The sequence below is a fragment of the Castor canadensis genome, chromosome 18, assembly GCF_047511655.1.
Source record: "Castor canadensis chromosome 18, mCasCan1.hap1v2, whole genome shotgun sequence".
NCBI classification, from domain to species: Eukaryota; Metazoa; Chordata; class Mammalia; order Rodentia; family Castoridae; genus Castor; species Castor canadensis.
The window spans coordinates 38459530-38481766 of record NC_133403.1 but is presented as its reverse complement, the minus strand read 5'-3'; the positions used below and the strand labels follow the sequence as shown (position 1 = coordinate 38481766).

Sequence of the window (22237 nt, the reverse complement as noted above, 5' to 3'; positions counted from 1 at the left end):
AATCACTTTGGGAAACACAAGACTTATTATCAATGATGACTTTTATTAGGCTGAGATTTTCAGCCTAATAAAGAAATGTAACCCCTGAATAAACAACTAAAATAAGATATAGACTGGCTGAATGGGAATAATAATAAAAAAAAGACCCAACAATACTGCACATAAGAAAACTATTTCATCAGTAAAGACATACATAGACTAAGAATATGAGCTGGAAAGAAATACACTATGCAAGTGAGACCAAAAGTGAGGAAGAGTAGCTGATAAAATAGACTTTAATTAAAAAACTGTAAAAAGAGGGCTGGAGTGGCTCAAGTGGTAGAGCACCTACCTGTCTAGCAAGCGTGAAGCCCTGAATTCAAACCCCAGTACTACCAAAAAAAAAAAAAATGTAAAAAGAGGCAAAGAAAGTCACAAAATGATGAAAGGATAAATTCAACAAGAAGAAATAACAATTGTTAAAAAAAACCTATAAAAAACAAAAAAATATTTGAATTAAGCTATCATAGAGACTCATATATATATATAGAGAGATACATATAAAATACATATGGAACATTCTCTATGAAGATAGCAGGAATTCAGCTAAGGAGCACTAAATGTTGAGAGAGGTTGCAAAATAAGGACACTCCTGGACAGAGAGGGAAAGAGGAACAGGAGAGACAGTCAAAGGGCAGGTGTCATCATGCAATACTTACGGGTAGAAGCAGTTATATTCCTGGCAGGCAGCACAGTTTTGAGCTTTTAACTAAACAACTCTCAACTCTGTCACTGTCAGTGGTTTGGGTCTCAGGAAGCAATGTGAGAAACATAGGTCCAGAATTATTGACTGTTTTTCTTCAACCATGACAAAGACATCTCTCCTGACCCATATATGAAAGTGAGTGTTCATAGGTAAGATTGGGAAAAAAATTTATCCAGGAATTATATGGGGTGTTTGAGAATGGGTCTTTCCTAGGCTAGACTGCAGTATGTTATCTCTTTGTTGACAGTGACTCTGTTTCAGGGGATATGTTGTAAGTGGGAATCTCTTTATTATCAAATAGTTATCCTTAGGAACATGACTATGTCCAGAGGACCTGAAGAAAAAGTAGAAAATGTGTCTAGATCCTGTTATGAGGAAAATGGAAGATTATTGACTTGAAGCAAAATAAAAGCCTGTTACTCAATAACTCCCCAATCTATACATATCAAAATATGAAATTGAATTTGTACATGCCTTTTATACAGAATGACCACTATTATACTGGGCATGAGGAGGACCATTTGCCTTTTCTTGTGATTATCAGCACGTGCTCAGGGCTAAAGGGAATTCTGACTTTACATGGCACTCCCATTGCCATTAAGTCTATATAATCCTCAAACAATTTTGAGTATGGGGTTTACATATGATTTACAGCATATCTGAAATCAGCTGAGTCCCATACAGCCAGTGGAGATAAAATGCCTATTGTGGATGACAGTAAATGGTTCTTAATATGAACTAATGTGAATAAAACAACACATGGTAATCAATATTCATGCGCTGATCAAGCGTTACATGAAGAAGCTAAGTGAGCAAGTATTATTCACTCAGTTAAAGACATGGACAAAGTGAGACCCAGTGCAAGCATCCCTGAATCTGCAGAAAGCACTTCGATACATCCCTTCAGGAGAATGAAACATGATGCTCTTCATACGCCATTATCCAAAAGCATGGGACGTGCCAGGGCCAGGCCTCTATTAGTGGTATCTACATACTGCTAAGAGCGCAGCAAGTATTGAATCTTTCTCTTGTGATTCATGAGCTTGGCCACCGCTTCAGAATGAAGCATGACTATGAGGCCCTACCAGTGCCAGAGCCAGAACCACTGTACTATACAATGAATTTATTTATTACTGTAGCTACAGGCTTCAGTAATTGCAGCTTCCATTACTTTCACTAGCTGTCATATAGACACAAAGATGATTGCTTGTTTAGTAAATATCACCTCCAATGCTCCTTTAGAAAACCATACTGTAGAACAAGATAGTGAATAAATGGTAAGAATAAGAAAGTGAGTAAAGAATTTTGTTGTGCCAGTGTCCTGATTGTCAAAACAATCACTATTGTCTGCCCTCATGCTGAATGAGAAAGGGTTCAGATTATATATTTGTATCTTGCAACCAACACTGCAAATTTCTAAAAACAATCAACCAAATCTTGCTGCTTCAGTGTGAATGAATGTGACCTCCCACAGTACTGTAATGGAACCTTCATGTGGTTCCACAAGCAAGATGGTATCCTTCCAAAGGACAAGAACATTGTTACCAGGGCCAGCAAAGAATCAGTACACTGTACAATCAGTGCAATAAAATCCTTGGAAAGGGCACATGGGTTGCCTTGAAAAGCTGTTTTCGTTATAAAGGTGATAGTTTTGGAAATGACACTGAGTCTAAAAAGATGCTTAAGGTCTTCTGCAAGTGCACAGCCAAATATGTAAACTCTGAAGATTGCTATGTGAAAGTATCCAATCTCCCATGCACTGAAACCGTTGAACACTTACCCAATTCTCCATATAAGACATGAGGTGTTGGAGCTGGGAGCTTTTTGAAGCCACATACAGGCTGATGAGGGCAAGGTGAAGGATGGCACTCTATGTGATCCACCAAAGATCTACACCACTTAGATATCACTCTATTCCACTGTAATAGCAACCTGGACAAGTGTCATGGGAGGGGTGAATGCAACAATCTTAAGAACTGCCTCTATGTCTATGGCTATGTCCCTCCTAGGCTTATGGGATAGTCTGAGCAGTATCCTGTTCCACATGTCCCCTCTGACTCTCAGTATAACAAAAAATCCACAATCATAATTTGGCTTTTTTCCTAGCCTCTTATTATTTATTATTCCTTCTATCTTTTTGTCTACATTCACAGAATATCTAAGACCAGTGTCAATGAAAACAATCACTAGTGTAGCAAAATACACAAACATGACAAACATTTGCTAATTACCTTCTTTCTATCAAATCAAGGTGATACTGAAAAGTTCTTTTAAGAATTGGGTTGGGTGCCAGTGGCTCACTCCTATAATCCTAGCTACTGAAGAGGCAGAGATCAGGAGGATTGCAGTTCGAAGCCAGCCCAGAGAAACAGCTCCAGGAGACCCAATCTCGAAAAACCCTTCACAAAAATAGGGCTGGTGGAGTGGGGAGTGGCTCAAGGTGAAGGCCCTGAGTTTAAGCCCCAGTACTAAAAAAAAAAAGAATTGGGACTTCTGCTGGGCACAAGTGGCTCACACCTGTAATCAGGCTACTAGGGAGGCAGATATCAGGAGGATTGTGATTTGAAGCCAGTCCTGGGCAAATACTTTATGAGAACCTATTTTTAAAAATACCTAACACAGAAAGGGCACTGGTGGTGTGGCTCAAGTTGTAAAGTGCTTGCCTAGCAAGTGTGAGGCCTTGAGTTCAAACCCCAGTACCACCAAAAAAGGAACTGGACTTCTTAGTTCTGGTTCCCTTCAGGAAGATGGAACATTCCATATGGAGATGGGCATTCTTTCTGGTTTCCATCTGTTTTTCTATATGCTGTTTTTCTCAATGCTTTTTATTTTTTAAACTAAAAAACATTAAAGTTGCTCCCTGGTTGATACCATTCTTTTTGTTTCATGCTATCCTGAAATCAGGTCTCCAGAGCTTTGCAGCAGGCAACAAGAGGCATTAAGATGTGCACTTGGCAGGGCGCTGTGACTCATACCTGTAATCCTAGCTACCGAGGAGGCAGAGATCAGGAGGTTCACAGAACAAAGCTAGCCCAGGCAAATAGTTTGTGAGACCCCATCTCAAAAAAATCCAACACAAAAAAGGGCTGGTGGAGTGGCTCAAGTGGTATAGAGCCTGCCTAGCAAGCATGAGGCCCTGAGTTCAAACCAGTGCTGTCAAAAAGAAAATAATAATGTGATCTGGACAGATTAAGGGCTGGCAGGTTATGCTCCATAACTTCTGTGAAGTACGTGACCTAAAACCTAAACAGCTATTATTATCTAACCTTTCTACAGAGAGACCCTTTGGAAAGATTTTTGGAACTTACTTTTCAGAAGATCCTGTCTAACCTCCCATTATAATTTGGCCAATTTCTCTAATCATAAAGATTTTACCTTGGAAAGACCAAGCAAATTTATGAGAAGTACTTGACTATCCGTCCCAGACACTTTGGCTATCACTCCAGTCACATTATCCAATCAGCTTTTCCCTTTGCTCTAGCAACACAGTAGATGATGCTACGTTAGTCTTGTTCACAAGTGGAGAGACCAAACATCACCACTATGTGATTCAAGGGAGAAAAACAGATTAGACAGGTGTTCCCAACTCTGAATGAACCGTTTCTTTCTGAAAACATTGAAATCATACCTATCATTCACTCACTTGCTCATTTGTTCATTCTAATGCAGCTGTGGAAGTGGCGAGGTCATGTGGATGGTTTTAGCTCTGCGTGCCCAGGCTCTGTAAGCCAGCCCTGGGCTTCTCGTAAGTGACAACTGAGAGCCACTGATTCCTAAGCTTTCTTCTAGTCCTGATTTCTCCTGAATGTTACTGGCCTTCATTTTCTAGGACATTATGGCTCACTCTGATCAAGTTCTATGACTGAACCTATGAAAGTGGAAAATGGTGTGTCTGAGGGTCTCACTGTCACTTTTTTGCGAGTTGTCATTGCTTCTGTCAAGTTTCAAAGCTTTTCAAAGAATAGAAATACAGGTCCTACTCCAACCTCCGGAAGTACAACAGCAATGGCAAAAGCAAGCTGTTGCATGGCCTCCTGTTTTCCCTACAACCATGGAGTAGAGTTGACACATGTAAGTAATAACCTGGAATTTATTTTTCTAGATGAGACAAATCTAATATTCATCATAGTAGTAAGAGTCTATCTCATAGATGGAAAGTGGTTTTTATCTCTGTGAACAGAGAATAACTAAGAGATCTTCCCAATTCACCTAACCATGGCACTATTCCCTTTCAGTTCTGTAGTCTAGGGTATAGTTTAAAAAGATGTAGGATGTGGTTCCCCAACATTCTTCCCAATCCATTTGTGTGAAGCAATTCCAGTTCCTGGATGTTCGAGTTCTATAGTTTCAAAGAATGGTGGAGGAGCTGGTAGCAAAAGCAAGGGTAGACTCCAGTGCATCTAGGCCCCTGCTATAGACTCTCTTCTGTGAGCATAACAATGGGGTCTGGGTATCTGCATCACGCTGTGACTCTTGCTTTAGTTGGTGGAACTTGTGCTGTGTCCAGCCATAAACTCCACAGTTGAGCAGACCCTGGGATGCTGCTGTTAGAGCCTGGAGGAGATGAAGGGGTGATGGAGCTCAACCTTCAGGTACCAGGAATAACCCCCACAGCCCATATTTATAAAGCATAATTAACATGTTCTCTTATCTCAAACACCAAGATCTGATACCAGCTTTTTATATTTTTCTAGCTCTTCCCAGACTCACTCATCACAATGTACCTTGGTCATAGATGATTGGTAGTTGATTATATTTCTTAGTATATATATATAAAGACAATGAAGAGGCTTCACTACTCCTCCTTACTGACCCATCTCTCAAAGAAAACTGCCTGTCAGCATAGTTAGATAGGCAAAATTTTTCTTCTTCAATTTGGTAAATAAAGGAGGAAAGGAGAAAATCATTCCATCACCTCCTCCACTCACTAAGACAGTTAATTTATTCAATTCCCTCTGGATTGAAGAGAATCATCTCTACCAATGTTTCATAAGAGTTTGGCCTGTTAGATCTTGTTTTTTACTTTCCATCTCTTTAAAACCTGTCAATAAAACAAAATCACCCAGAGATACACAAGCTTTTGGGTATACAGCAGCACTTATTCTTTTTTGGTGGTACTAGGGTTTGAACCCAGGGCCTCTAGCTTGCTAGGCAGTGCTCTACCACTTGAGCCACTCCTCCAGAACTTTTTCCTTTAGGTTTCACATGCTTCTTGCCCTGGCTGACCTTGGACCTCAATCGTCCTACCTGTTCTGAGTAGCTGGGATTACAGATGTGAACCACCATGCCTAGCCTGTTTTTTGAGATAGGGTCTAACTTTTCTCTGTGTGGAATAGCCTTGAAATATGATCCTCCCTCCAATCTCTACCTCCCAAGTAACTGGGATTACAGGCATGTACCATCATGCCTGGTCCAGAGCAGCACTTTTACTTAAGTAATTACCTTTCACCTTAAGGAAATTTTACATTCTTCATAAATGAGCATAAATAATACATGTCCACTTTTGCAATGGAGAAATAAATACCTGAGGGAAAAATTGTGCTTACTAAGTAACAGCAGCATAAAAGAACAGGATAAGAGGGTGTAGGAAAAGAGATGCTGGACTTTGAAAGTGTTACCTGGAGCATATACAGGGTCACATACAGCTTGGTGTCCTGTGGCTTGGTCAGCTTTATGATCATCAGAATGACAGCTGTGAATATACAATGTGTAAATCTTGTTGTTAGCCCTCATTGGCCAAAGCTCTCAGGACACATGCCTGGACATTATTAGATGGAAGCTATGACATAGGGAAGACAAGCAGTGAGATGACCCAGTTACGTAAACCACTGAGCCTTTGACCTCTGACTTCCAGTCCTTACTCATTAAACTACGGATTATTAGTGTGAAAATGGAGGCAAGTACACTATAGGAAGATAATAATATACTTCTTAGCATTTCAAAATTTACTAAGGTCTTTCATAAACATTATCCAATCTGACCTTCACTACAAACTTAAATGGTAGGAAGGGCAAATGTTAATATCTGCATTGTGTCAGGACACTTTCCCTCTCATATCAGGGTGCATCTCATGGAGATCAGTGACAAGTAAACTACAGGTGAGGACAGGAATATGTAGTCATCATCTTGCTTTGCTTTATCAGAATCCAACAACTGCCCTTTTCACAGCTCAACTCTTCCTACTACCATACCAACCTGGGCCCCAGCAACATAAGAAGGCCACTGGGTAGAGGCGTGCTCGCTGCTCCACAATGTGAATCACTGCCCACTGTTCACTCCCCAGAAAGCCGGTTGATTTCACAAACTTCTTATACAATATTTGGGCTTGGATGAGTAAGACCTAAACATGAGTGTAGCAGTTTGTGTAAGGCTTAGTAAAATATCCCATCTTTTTAGCAGGATCACTCTCTAATAATCTCATAGCAGGGAAGACCAATCTCCTGTCTTTACCATCTGAGACCAGGCTTTTTCTGAGAGAAAATTACTCAGAGTGAACTTTTATTTGGCTAGGGAAATGGACTGATACTAACTAAAATTCTGGTTATCATGCTCAATACATTGACCTTATACCAACTCTCAGCCCTCCCCCTACCTCAGGCTAATCACATTATATACAGGAAGTTAAAAGCAAGCTCTAACCAGACCATCTTTTAAAATACTTTGCTAGAGAATCTGCTACAAAGTGTTCTATGTTCTTAAATTCTTCAGTACCAAGGCTGAGCTTAAATTTTCAGCTCTAAGCTAAAAGAAATTTTAGAAAGTCTCTTCTTTGTTCAGTACCAAATTCTTCAGTACCAAGGCTGAGCTTAAATTTTCAGCTCTAAGCTAAAAGAAATTTTAGAAAGTCTCTTCTTATTCTTAGGTGGAAAAACAGATTGCTTTTCTCCTTTCCACTTGTCAGCTTTCTGAGTAACATTTAGCTCATGAAAAAATACAGGTAAGTGCAGAAGTCTGACGTGGTTTTTTTTTTTGTGGGGAGCAAATAGGTAATAAATCTTGGTAATGTATTTTACCAAATCTGAATCTTTTCCCTAATAAACCAGATCCACCCTCTAATAATTAATCAAGGTCAGCCACAGCCTTCTTTTCCCACACACAGAAGAGTTAAAAGGTGGTTTAAACTGATTTGGGAACATTTATGCCTAGAACAATCAGTTCAACATCTGTTGGGTTAAAAAGAATCTGGAGCAGGTGTGATGTAATCCCACACACCTGTAATCCCAGCATTTAGAACTTCAGTAGGAGACTTTCGAGGTTGAGGTCAACATACAAGCAAGACCCCCATCTTCAAAGAAAAAAAAAGCTAGAATGTGAAGTCTGAGCACCCACTGATACCTGGGCTATTCTAAAACAGAAACAGGAATCTTCAGGGTGCCAGGCCTTGGGGGACCCATCTCTTTTGTCAGTCAGTTGCAAATGTAAGCTATCAAAGCCATTTTAACATAAACTAATCAGTCTTTACAAACTTGATAATTTGAGCTGAGCTATCTCCATAACTTACATTTTAACTATCAAAGGAAATTTCCCACAATTATATCTGGTTCACAGGTACCATAAAAAGAAAACACTATAGGATAAATTTGGTCTACAGGTAGACAATTTGTAATTCTTAAATGAGAACATGAAGAGGGGAGAAACTGTTATTGAAAAGTAGGTAAATATGGCAAATAAAAACACACATTTGCTTATTTACTGTTTTTGTCCTAGGAAGCTATGTATATACAAATTACTATTACCAGGTTGATTATTTTAATTCTACACCATTCAAGTAGTATCAAGTGAGTATATGAGAACCACATGAGCCCAGTCAGACATAGCATAAATGCAAATTTGTGACTGAAAAAAGAATTAAGAACAAAATTAAATCAAAGTGCATGTCCTACATCTCAGAATATTATCCTGTATAAAGTATATTCTTGAATCATGTGAGTTTTGTGGTCTGGTCCTCCATGGGGTCAATGGAACATAAAGTGAGCATAATTTTCACATAAAGAACACAAACTCCTTTTCCCACTATTCATTTGATTTCAGGAAGTTAAAAAATTCTGAGGTGGCCACTTTCTTAGTGCTAGGACCATAGGAAGTGCCTCTCTGCCCTACCTTTCCCAAGTCTGTCTACTCTAATCCCCCCATTCCTTTCCACAATGGTAGATAATGTGGCACCATACCATAATGATGAGAAGGCTGAATAAAAAGCTGGCTAGGAAAACGCTGATACCATAAAAATAAAGTGTGCTGCAGACAGATGTGTTGGCAGAAGGCAGGAGTTCAACCATGGCTGATGGTGGTGAATACATCAGGATACACCTGGGAAGAGAATCAATGGACAGGAGTACTACAACAGGTGGAAGGCAACAAAAACGCACTAGAACTGTACTTAACACTTGCTAACCCTTGCCTATGACATCGTGGTCTTTCCCACACACACATTACCTTGTAGTCATTTCGTGCTATATCCTTATGTATTTTAAGTCTTGACTATACCTTATTCCATAGCTCATTTTCAAAAGAAGCACCTTGGCCAGAAGATATGTAGAAAGTTTTTTCCAGCTCTATTACAGAAAATGATACATTTGTCTGGGCACCAGTGGCTCACACCTGTAATCCTAGCTGCTAGTAAGGCTGAAATGAGGAGGACTGCAGTTTGAGGCCGGCCTGGACAAATAGTTCGCAAGACCCAATCTCCAAAAAAATAACCTGAGCAAAATGGATTGAAAGTGTAACTCAAACAGTACAGTGCCTGCTTTATGAATGGGGAAACTTAAGTTGAAACCCCAGTTTCCCCACATGCCCCAAAAACAGATAGACTTGGTCTTTCTTTACCTGTGGCTTTGGCTGAAGTTGTGGAAACATTCACTGGCATTGCCCAGACAGAATATAGGTGTCATTAACAGTAGAGGGATCAGGCTGGAAGGAAAAAGTTTGTTGTCCTAATATCCAGAATTGTTCAAGCCCCCACCCCCTTTGCAGAATATTCTCCCTCCCTCCAACTGCACCACTCTGCCAATCTCCACAAATACATACGTATTTTTTCAAAAGAAAATCTAGAATACCACAAGTATTTTTATTTTTCAGTTCCTGGCGGAAGTGTAGTAGGAGAGGGATTTTATACCTAGGTTATTGAACCCTAACAGAATTTCATAAAGAATCTCTAGTATTGTATAGTCAGATAAAAATCTAAGCCAGGTTTTATAGCTCTTATAATCCCAGCACTTGGGAGGCTGAGGTAGGAGAATCACAAGTTTGAGGTCAGGCTGGGGTACATAGCAAACTAAAAAACCATAGCAACAGAAACATCACATTAAAAAAATCAGCTGGGTGTAATATGGTGGCTCATGCCTGTAATTCTAGCTACTCAGTAAGCAGAGATTGGTAGGATCACAGCTCAAAGCCAGCCTGGGTGAATACTTAGCAAGACCACATCTCTCAAACCCCTGTACCACCAAGGGAAAAAAAAAAAGACCACATCTCAACCAATAAGCTGGGCATGGTGATCACAACAGTAATCCCAGCTGTGTGACCCTATCAGAAAAATACCTAAAGCAAAAAGGACTGGGGGCATGACACAAGTGCTATAATGCCTGCCTGCCAAGCATGAAGCCCTGAGTTTGAATCCCAGCACTTCCAAAAAATCTAAGTGGGTCGAAATGAAAAAAAAAACACCTACTAAGGAGCTCTATATATAGTCTGTTTCACTTTCCAAGGTAGCCAGGAATAACTTGATTCTCCTTAGCCCTTCTTGTGTTCTCTTTTCAAAGCATACCTTTAAAGTAGCCAGCTATTTATCCAGCTATGTATAGTCAACTCCTTGTAAGAGAAGATTCAGGAGCAAAAGTTACAAAGTCTAAAACCACCCTTGATGTGATCACTAGTCTGGGAGAGATCAAGATTCTTTCAGGATCTGAGATTCTTACAACGTCTTCTTACTTAAAGACCATTGATAAACAAGTCTTTATGATATAAGAAAAGGAATTGGAGGTCCAAAGACTTAAAGGGATTTACTCAAGATCACATGGAAATTACAGAATTTTGGCTAAAACCCAACTCTAACTTCAAACTGCTTCTCTAGTCCATGTGAGAAAATGGGACTAATGGTCACATATTTGTCACTTCCTACTCAGTAAGGTTCCAAAAGGTCTTAGGAGCAGCAATGGACACTTGTCCTATTGCACTGAACTATTTGTCCCTATTTGGACACCAGAATAATGAAAGTCTATACCTCACTAGGAAGGAAAGAAAAAAAATCTTACCTTGACAAAATGAAAGCTATGCGACCAACTCGACAAATATAACCTATCACCTATGGAAAGAATAAATGAGCAAAATGTCTTAGGATATTTGCCAATCATACTACAAAAAATACCAGATCATCGCTTACCACTTCAATAACAAACAGACTTCCAAGAGCCAGCTTCATTTTGTCAGGCAATATTTATTATTCATGAAACAGTTCCTTAGCATTGGTGATGATACAATTTTGTCTGTATTACTTTATTCTAAAAATAAAACACGGGGGAGGGGAAAGGGAGGAAGGGGCACCAACAATCTATACATATAAGTAAACATAAAAACGACAAAATAAAAGGAGAAAGTAAAAATAAAAATAAAACAAAAAGGTCACAAATACAGCCTGCAAGAAGTAGTTTAATATAAGGTTTGAATATCTAAAAAATTTTCTTAGAAAGAAAGGCAAATATAAAATCACACAGTAACCCTCCATCTTTTATTAACAGTTTAGCCCTTTTTCCTTTTAGACCGAGAAAGGTGTGGACTTATTCACAGCTTTCAGGTGTATGAAGCTGAATGACAGCCAGCAGAAAGCATGACAGGCCAGTGTTGATATGTTTGAATATTAGACCATTAAATTTTAGAAGGCAGAACATTTAAAACTCCCTGCTTGTCGGGCTAGTGGTGCAGCTCAGTGGTCAAGTATGTGCTTAGTATTCAAGAGGCCCTAGATTCAAATACCTAGCACTGTAAAACAAATCAGCATTCCCTACTTGTATCAGACACTAAAACAACTTAAAGGATGGCTGCTATCCACTAGGACTTAATGATGAAAGATTCCGAACAAAGCACCTTAAAAAATAGCAGAATAGAGGTTGGGGCATGGCTCAAGTGGTAGCACACCCACCCAGTAAGCATAAGGCCCTGAGTTCAAACTCCAGTACCAGCAAAAAATAATAGTAGCAGAATAGAAAATAAGGTTTTTTTCTATTTTAAGGTAGAAACCATATCAATCTGGAATGACTGTTAGCAATCAGTCAGTACTCATCAGTACTCAGAAAATGGGCACTGATCAACCTTGAGAAGTTTGGTTGCAAATAGCAATGATTTTAAGTAAGACAGCTGATGTTGACTTTAGGTAAGATTAGGTTTTGGTGACCACTCCTACCTGCCATCTCTCTCTCTCTCTCTCTCTCACTCTCTCTCTCTCTCTCTTTTTTGGGTGGTACAGGCATTTGAACCAGGACCTCATGCCACTTGGGCCATGCTCCAACCTTTATGCTTTATTTATTTTGGGCAGAACTGGGATTTGAACTCAGGGCTTCACAGTTGCAAAGCAGGCATCCTACCACTTGAGCCACACCTCAAGTCCATTTTGCTCTGTTTATTTTATTTGTCCAGGCTGGCTTCAAATAATGATCCTCCTGATCACAGCTTTCCAAGTAGCTAGGATTACAGGTGTGAGCCATTGGTACCCGGCTCTTTTAGCTGTTTTTGAGATAGGGTCTCTCATTTTTGCATGAACCAGATTGGACCATGATGTTCTTAATTATACCTCCTGAGTAGCTGGGATCCATGCCCAGTTTTTTGTTGTTGTTATTGTTGCTGAGATGGTGGTCTTGCTTATTTTTGCTGGGCTGATCTCTAACCATGATCTTCCCAATCTCTGCCTCCCAAGTAGCTGGGATTAAAGGCATGAGCCACCATGCCCAGGTCCTTCTTCGGTTTTTATTATGTCAGGTGGCTATCTTCTCTTCAACTCTTATTCTTATCTGGCTGACAATGGATCAGTAGCAAAAAACTTACTACTAATATTTTATGGCAGAAGTCTTATGAGAGTATTTAAAAGATAATTTAAAGATGTAAAGCTCTTTAAAGTTCTTACTATATAGCTTAATGCCAGAAAAGGCATTGGAGTTAATATTTTAGGCTAGAGACTGTCAGTTGAAAAGCTAGTTGCATGGGTTATAAAGTACAGTATATGCACCGAAAGCAGAATACTGCCAGACATCTTGACTACACCTTATTCCATAGCCCATTTCCAAAAGAAGCATGTTGGCCAGAAGACATGTAGACAGTCTTTTTTCCAGCTCTATTACAGAAAAGAACAGATGTAGCCTATGATGAAAATGATGGATTTGGCCAGGCCGCTGTGGCTCACACCTGTAATCCCAAATACTTGGGAGGCTGAGATTGGAAAGATTATAATTTGAGGCCACCTTGGGCATAAAGATTATAAGACCCCATCTCCAAAATAGTCAGAGCAAAATGAACTGGAGATGTGGCTCAAGCAGTAGAACAAAGCCCGGAGTTCAAATTCTAGTCCCACCAAAAAAGGAAAGAAAGAAAAAGAAATAAAAGAAAGCAGAATACCATATATGAGAGCTAATATTATGTCTCTCAAATTTTTTTCCTTCAAAGATTAATTTGGCCTCCTCAGAAACATTCCCCCATGTCCCCTGTTATCTCCACCCTTGGCTTCTGGTCTCGTTAGGGCAACTTCTTTAGAGAATAACTCTGTGGCTGAATAACTTCTCACAAATGCCAGTCAATCCTTTGGCTTTTGAGTAAATGAGTGAGTGGGTGAATGAATGGAAAATAAATAAACTAATAAAGTAAGCTACACACCTTATAAGGCAGTTGAATTTTTTATGTATTCATTTGTCTAAGGAGGAAAATGAATGAAACATTTCTTTATAGTATCTTTCAGTTCTAGAATTCAAGGATTACACAGCCAAATATGTAAAAGGATATACAGGCATGAGTTCTAATGTGTAGAGACCAGAGGAATCATACAAGTTTAAGATATAGAGGAGTAATTATAAGTGTGGAAGTCCAGAGGTAAATATGAAGAAATAGAACCAGAGTATAGTCCTGGGTATACAACACAGCAGCCACTAGCTACATGTAGCTAGGTAAACTAAAATGAAGGTTAAATAAAATTAAAATTTTAATTCCTTCAATTCACTAGCCACATCAAGTGCCCAGTAGCCACATCAAATGGCTAGTAGCTACTGAGTTGGACTATGAATAAAATATTTTGGTAATTGAACAGGTCCTGTATACACTCTAATACCTTGTTCAGGACATCGCTTAAGGGGCCGTTCTATGGTAATTTATTCAATGATTTTCCCCTGTCCTTTTTTCTTTCCGGAGGGAGGAAAAGAGGAAGGGAGAGGGTAAAAGAAAGGGAGAGAGGGGAAAAGGGAAAGAGGGAAGAGGGAGGGAGAGAGGGAGAAGGAAAGAGAGGGAGGGAGGGAGAGAGAGAAAGAGAGAGGAGGGAAGAGAGAGAGAGAGAAAGAGAACTTTTAAAAGCATTCTTTGCCCCCTCTCTCAACAGTGAGCATCTTGAACACGGCTAAAAAAAAAAAAAAGGAGTGTCTTCTTAAGTCAGTCAGATGAGTATTTCATAGAATCATAGAATCTTAGTGCTACAAAGGATATTAAAGATTATACAGACTAATACTTCATTTTAAGATAAAAAAAAAAAAAGGGGGCAATGATGTGCCCAAGACCATACAGTAGACAAGTGACAGAATATGATCTCAAAGACAGATCTCCAGATTTACCTTAAATGCCCACTTCTAGTATTCTCTATGCAGACAAATTTGTAAAAGGGTAGATAGCCCTGAGTCTCTCCCACTTATTCATTCAACAAATATTTATTGAGTTTCATCATGTGCTCAACAGAATACCACCTTCATTTGTTCTGTAAGTTATCTGTAAGCTCCAGGAAAACACTGGAAAATTCCCCTTGGAAAAACTCTAACAGAGCTGGGTATGGTGGAAAATACCTGTAACACCAGCTAATGAGGAGGCAGAGATTGGAGGACGGCAGTTCAAGGACAGCCTGGACGAAAAGTTAGTGGGAACCATTTTAATAAACAAGCTGGGTGTGATGGAGCAGGTCTATAATCCAAGCTTCTTTGGAGACATAGGTAGGATTGCTTTAAGTACAAGACCCTATCTGAAAAATAACTAAAGCAAAAAAGAGCTGAGGATGTGGCTCAAGTGTTAAAGAGTATTTGCCTAGCAAGCACAAGGCCCTGAGTTCAAATCCCAGTGCCACCAAAAAAACATCAGAATGAATACTGCAGAAATAAGATTAGCACTACCTTTTAAATTTAATAAAATGCAAGGGAGGAGTTGGAGGTTCCATGTGCCAGGGACAAACAAGGCATGGGACCTAAGCAGCAGTTTGAATTTGTAGACCAGAGCTGGGTGTGGTGGTTTGCATCTATAATTCTAGTTACACAGGAAGCGGAGCTCAGGGATCATGGTTCAAGTCCACCCCAGGCAAAAAGCTTATGAGACTGCATCTCAATAACCTGGGCATGGTGGCGCATGCCTGTCATCCCAGCTTTGTGGGGGGTGTACATAGAAGGATAGTGGTCCAGACTGGCCTGGGCAAAAATGCAAGACTCTATTCAAAAATTAAAGCAGAGCCAGGCGCCAGTGGCTCACACCTGTAATCTTAGCTACTCAGGAAGGCAGAGATCAGAGGATCGTGGTTCTAAGCCAGTCCCAGTAAGATATATAATAAGATTAAAATAGTTAAAGAAATGAAAATTGATAACATTACAAAAATATCATCTGCCGAGATCAGTCAGTGACATACTGAAAAAATCAGAAGAAACTCAATGTACTACACAATGAACTACTCTCAGCAATAAAAAGCAATGGCTTATTTTTACATGCTAGAATATATGAACTCCGATAGCATTCTGCTGAGTGAGAGAAACCATGCACCAGAGGCCACATGCAGTATTACTGCACTGACATGTGTGTCCAGAAAAGGCCAGTCTAGGAGACAGAAAGTAGGTTAGTGGATGCCTGGTGCAGAAGGTAAAAAGGAGATTCATGGTAAAGGGTTATGAAGAATTTTGTTAGGGGAAAGAAAATGTTCTGAAGTTGATTTTTGATGATGATAGCACAACTTGGTAAATCTACTTTAAAAGTTGCTGAACTGTACACCTGAAATAGTTGAAACATGCAACATGTAAAATATGTACACACTCAAGAATCTAGACTTAGCATTCCCCTCTTTCATCACTGCAATGCTGGATGGTGCCCCAAACTGAATCAGAGGGAAGGCAACTATTCTCTGGATTCATGCTTTCTGACTATCACATTAATTTCTCCACCTTTCTGCAAACCAATACCTGTCACCCCATACACTGAAGAAAAACAGCAGAGCAGTACACACACTCTCCTTCTCTAACCATGTTAGCAGATAGAGTACCTTCCCTGGCTCTTCTCCAAGACCTTTTCTTTACTTTAGAACCAATGATGGGTTGGCATGGAGCCAAAGATTTCCTTACTGAATCAAACCATACAGGAATGTCAGTCCTGCAAATGTTTTCTCTAATAAAACCTGTTTTGAGTCCGTATGGAAGGGAGAAGAACAGAAATTCTGTGGGAATAGGTTTTCTTTCTTTGATTAGCCTCCACAAATTCACCTCACTAGTATTGAGTGCTTACACTGTTTGGCAGGGACCTATGGGCTTATATTAGTGTATTATTCTTCACTACTAACTCTGATTAAAACTTACCATTGGAGATGTGCTCTGTCCAGTCTGATTGTGTCTCATTCTCAGCTCTGTATACAGATACCAGATGTAATTGATGGTGTAGAGAAATGAGGAAATGTAGAATATCTACATGAAAATCAAAACAATCCATCGTAACTGTCCCACTCTGACTTCCTTACATACATTCCATTATTTTCTAATATAAGAATCCTACCTTCTGGCTCCTAGCATCCTTACCACAAGCCAGGCCAAGTTCAGGTATTCTACCCAGGCCTACCTAAAACACATTTAACTTCTTCATTTTATTTTTTTGTATTTTCAGAAGAACCATAGCATTATCCACTTCTCACCTAGAGATCCATTTTTATGACGCTATCATAAAATACCTTATTTTTTAGTTGAAAAGAGAATAAGGATTTTCATTCCTAATGAATTTTATTAGTCAATTGTATTAGTCAATTTTTCATTACTATAATAAGATACCTAAGTTAACTGTATCTAAGTAACACTCTCCAATTTTTTCCTAAATCAGAAAAAAAGATAGAGGAAAGCAAAAAGCCTGGGCATGACACAAAGAGAAATGGAAGATACAAAAACACCCAGACTTAACTTCTAGAAATAAAAAATATGACACATGAAATGAAAAATGTGAATGATAAGAAACCGCAAAAGACAAGACTAGTAAACATGAAGGCACAGAACAAAAATTATCTAAAATGGACCATGTAAAGGGAGGAGGAAGGAAGAGGGAGACGGTTCATAGTAAATGTGGAAACATTTCAGCTATTGATTGTTCAAACTTTTTTGTGTTTCTCTCTCCCTCTTGACTCCTTGTGGAATTTCAATTCCATATATGTTTTACTGCTTAATCCTATAGCTCATTGAAAAGTTATTAATTTTCCAGTCTTTTTTCTCTAGGTGGTCCATTTTATTTTTAATGATTTTATTAGCATACAGTAGTTGCACAGGGGGATGCACTGTGGTGTTTATATATGTGTTTAAGATATATCTTAGTTGTAGTCACCCTATCCATCATTCGCCCTCTTCTCTTCTGGTCTTATAGTGATCTGCTTCAGTGTATTCTCAGTTTCTGTTTGTCTGAAAAAGCATTTATTTTTTACATTTTTCTTAAAAGGCATTTTTCCTTTGTATAAAATTCCAGATTGACAGGGTTTTTTTCGTTTCTTTCAGAATTTTAAAGATGTTGTTCCTGTTTTCAGGGATGCAGTTTCTAATAAGAAATCTGCTATCTTTCTTACCTTTGCTCCTGTGTATAAATTTATTTTTTTTTACTCTGACTGCTTCTGGAATTTTCCGTTCATCATTTGCTTACAGAATTTGATTACAGTATAGTTTGGTGTGTTTTCTTCATGCTTTTTTTGGCAGTACTGGGGCTTGAACTCAGCCTCATACTTGCTAAGCAAGCACTCTACCACTTGAGCCACTCTGACACCCTGTTACTTTTTTTTTTTTTTTTTTGTATTGGGTTTTTTGAGATAAGGTCTCATGAACTATTTGCCTAGCTTCAAACCATGATCCTCCTGATCCAACAAAAAAAGGGCTGGCACAGTAGCTCAAGTGGTAGTGCCTGCCCAGCAAGTGTGAGGCCCTGAGTTCAAACCCTAGTACAACCCACAATAAAAAAAAAAGGAAGTTCTCCAGGTAGAAAGCATATGACAGCAGACAGAAATTCGGAACTATACTAATAAATTAAGAATAGGGGAGGAGAAAGGGGAAGAATAGGAAGACGATGGAGGAGTGAACCTGTTCAAAGTACACTGTAGTGATACACATGGACAGAATTATCATCATGAAATCACATCATATCATTAATGTATGCCAATTCAAAGATAAAGTTTAGAAAAGAATACCAAAAATGAAAACGGATAATTCAGCAGTTCTAATCTCAGGCATATGCCCAAAGGAACTGAATTACTTTTTTTAAGTACCTGTACGTGCATGAGAACAGCCCAAATGTCCATCAGCAGATAAATACATAAATAATTTGTGGTATATTTATACAATTGAATATTATTCTGCACTAAAAAGGAATCAGTTCTAATGATGTTACAATATGGATCAATTTTCAATACATTATGCTAAGTGAACAAAGACAGATACAAACGGTTACACATTGAATGATCCTTGAATATAAAATATTCAAGAAGATAATGCTGAGCACAGTGACTCATGCCTGTAATCCCCACTACGCTGGAGTTGAGGATTTCCCTATTTGGAAAATAAAAACAAAAAAGGCTGGGAGCATGGCTCAAGTGGTAGAGCGCTGGCCTAGCAAGTGCAAGGCCCTGAGTTCAAACCCCAGTACCACCAAAACAAAACAAAACAAAAAGATAAAGCCATAGAGACAGAATACTGACTGATGGTCTCCAGAGGCTGGGAGTAGGGGAGATGAGGAGAAACTGTTTAAAGAGTTAAGGGGTTTTACCTTGAAGTGATGGAAATCAGGTTTTGTTGTTGCTATAGTTGTAATTGTTTGGTTTGTTTGTTTGTTTGGAAGTACTGGAGTTTGAACTCAGGGCCTTGCACTTGCTAGGAATTGTTCTACCACTTGAGCCACGCTCCCAGCCCCATGGAAATGTTTTAGAAGTAGATATATACGGTGGTTGCACAATACTGTGAATGTATTAAGTCACTTTAAAATGGTTAATTTTATGTTTGGTGAAACTCAAACATAAAAAACATAACTCAATAAGTTATTTTTCCAACTTTTGTGCATTAAAAGATATTACTAAAATAGTGAAAGGATTACCTACAGAATTGGAGAAATGCTGTTTGCAAATCATATATCTGATAAAAATGTACTCAGAATATATTTTAAAAACTCATACAACAACAAAAAGACAACCTGATTAAAAATGAACAAAGGACTAAAATAGGCTTATATTTAAAGATCCTCTAAAGCTCAACATCACCAATTAGAAAATGCAATACAGTGAGGTACCACTTCCAATTGATAGAATGACAATTCTCAAACAATGAAAAGCAATGAACACTGGAACAGAATTGGAGAAGGTGGAATCTTAGTACTTTATTGATGGGAATGTAAAATGGCTCAAGTGCTATGGAAAAGTGCAGTGCTTCCTCAAATAGCCTAACATAGGGCCTCCGTTGGATCCATCAGTTGCACTCCAAAAGAACTGACTGCAAAGTATACATGCACATGTTCAGAGAAGCAATATGTACCATATCCGTAAGATGGAAACTACTTAAATGGATGAATGGGTAAATAAATTGTGGAATATCCATACAATGGAATATTATTCAATCATGAAAAGGTACAAGCTACAATGAAAATAAACCTACAAAACATTATGCTAAGTCAAACAAGCCAGACACAAGAGATCATGAACTATATTATTCCATTTATATTAAATATTCAGACTAGGCAAATCTTTAGGGTCAGAAGGCAAAGCTGTAGTTGCCAGTGTTGGGGGAGATGGGAATAGGGAACGATTGCAAATGGGTATAGTGTTTCCTTTTTGAGTGGTGAAATTGTTTTGAAACTAGATAGAAGTGGTGGTTATACAGCATTTTAAATGTTCTAAACACCACTGAATTACTCACTTTAAATGGTTAATTTTATGTTATACCAATTTAATCTCAAAAAAAAATCTAAAAAAAAAGGAATTGCTAAGCAAATGAAAATGCAAGTTTTCACTTGGGAAAAAGTACTTGTAAGTCACATATTTGATAAAGGACTCATATCCAGAATATATATTACTTTAAAAAAAAAAGCTCTTATAACTGATGAGATGAACAATCCAATTTAATATGAGAAAAATATCTGAAAAGACATGTTACCACAAAAGAGAGGCTAAAGGTAAATAAGCACCACAAAAAAAGCTCAACTTTGTAAGACATTAGGGAGATAGAAATTAAAGCCAGGATGAGATATAATTACTCACCTGGTAGAAAGGCTAACATGAAAAGGATGACACTACCCAGTGTCTGTGCAATATGGTGCAGACGAATCTCTCGTGCACTGTCTGTGCAAATCCAAAATGATGCAGCCAATTTGGGAAACAATTTGGCAGTTTCTTATAACATCAAAAACAAACTTGGACCAGGTGCCAGTGGCTCATGCCTGAAATCCAGGCTGAGACTGGGAGTACTACAGTTTGAGGCCAGCTCAGGAAAATAGTTTGAGAGACCCCATTACTAAACTAACTAAAGCCAAATGGACTGGAGGCATAGCTCAAGTGGTAGCTGCTTTGCAAGTATGAAGTCCTGAGTTCAAACTAAAATTAAAATTAAAAATAAATAAACTTATTGAGCCAGGAATGGTGATGCATGCCTATAATCCCAGCTTTTAGGAGGCGGAGGCAGGAGGACTGCAAGTTTAGGCCAGCCTGGGCTACAAAGTAAAATTCTGTCAAAGAAAAAAACATATGAGCTAAGACACAGACCCTTCCATATATGAAACCTTGGTATATGACAAAGTTGGTACTGCAAATTGGGAGAATAAGTATACTTTTCAATAAATAGTTTGGGGATATGTGTGAATCCACTTTGGAAAAAATGAACCTTAGTAACAAACTTATTTCATACACAAATATCAGTTTCAGGGTCATTAGAGACCCAAATGTGATAAGCAAAACCCTAGAAACTGATTAAAAATATAGAATGTTCATTTGTATAATGGTGAATGAAAAAAAAATAGAAGAAAATATCTTCATGCCTTAGGCTAGAAAGGAATATTGTTTAAAAAGACTCTAACGGTGACATATAAACCGAGCTACTCAGGAGGCAGAAGGAGGAGGATCATAGTCTGAGGTCAACCTACACCTACCTGAAAAATAAACTAAAAGCAAAAATATCTGGCTCAAACACACGTACACACACACACTCAGACACACAAATGGAACCCCTGTTAATTAAAAAATGAGCCAGATTTCTATATCCAATCATAAAAAAAGCAACTAGTAGCCAGGCACAGTGGCTCATGCCTGCAATCCCAGCTACTTGGGAGGCAAAGATTGGGAGTGCAATGTCCTGAGTTCAAAACCCTGGTACATAAAAAAGGAAACTGGTAGTGAACTTGGCTTTCTATTAAAAATAATGGAAAACTGGAAAAAACACATTTCAAAACTTTAGACAACAGGTGACATAGTACAATGATACCTAAGAGAAGTGAAACAAACCAACTAAGTCCTATGATTGCCCCAGCTCTTTTCCTAGAGGATCTTCCAGAACACAGTGCAAGCAGGAGGAATCTAAGCACAGTACATGGGTTTTATTACGTTGATAAGACAGAGCCCTTTAAAGTACCAATGAGAAGGTCTTACACAGAGTGAGACCTCCAGATATTTTCATAGGGATCCCTTTGAATCTTGCTGAAAACTAAGATGTGTGTATGTTGAGGCATGATAAGGCAGAGCAAAGAATACCAGTCAGGAAACTACTTCCAAAATCTCAAATAGGGTTGGAAAGTGTGTGAGTTCTAATAATGCTAAGTGGATAGATCTATGTGAAAGCTTCAGTGTAGACTCCTTAAGGGTCATGCCTTAGTAAAAGAACTAAACCAATATAAGTATCTCACAAAAGAGGTAAGTATCTAAAGTGATATATACAGTAATTAAATTGATATAGTCATTCCATAAGGTCAATAGCTACTAAAACATCACATTATACCCATAAATATATACAATTGCTATAGTCAATTAAAAATAGTTTTAAAAGAACAGTAAACAAATATTATACTCCAGTCAATAAA

The 22237-nt window shown here is 38.5% G+C and overlaps 1 protein-coding gene across 4 annotated transcripts in view; it reads right to left on the bottom strand.

Moving 5' to 3' along the window:
• Positions 1 to 1933: 1933 nt before the first annotated feature.
• Positions 1934 to 22237, bottom strand: part of Tmem116 (transmembrane protein 116) — a 56434-nt gene continuing 36130 nt past the window's right edge. The window contains exons 4-10 of one of the 4 annotated variants that reach the window (XM_074060712.1): positions 16525 to 16629; positions 10996 to 11045; positions 9569 to 9652; positions 8914 to 9052; positions 6941 to 7085; positions 6364 to 6437; positions 1936 to 5299 (exon numbers count right to left, since the gene is read on the bottom strand). In XM_074060712.1, coding sequence (XP_073916813.1) covers positions 5093 to 5299; positions 6364 to 6437; positions 6941 to 7085; positions 8914 to 9052; positions 9569 to 9652; positions 10996 to 11045; positions 16525 to 16629 — 804 coding nt within the window. In that variant the 3' untranslated portion in view covers positions 1936 to 5092. Of the gene's footprint in view, positions 5300 to 6363; positions 6438 to 6940; positions 7086 to 8913; positions 9053 to 9568; positions 9653 to 10995; positions 11046 to 16524; positions 16630 to 22237 lie in introns of all 4 variants that reach the window. The other 3 variants (XM_074060710.1, XM_074060709.1, XM_074060711.1) reach the window with 3 other exon arrangements.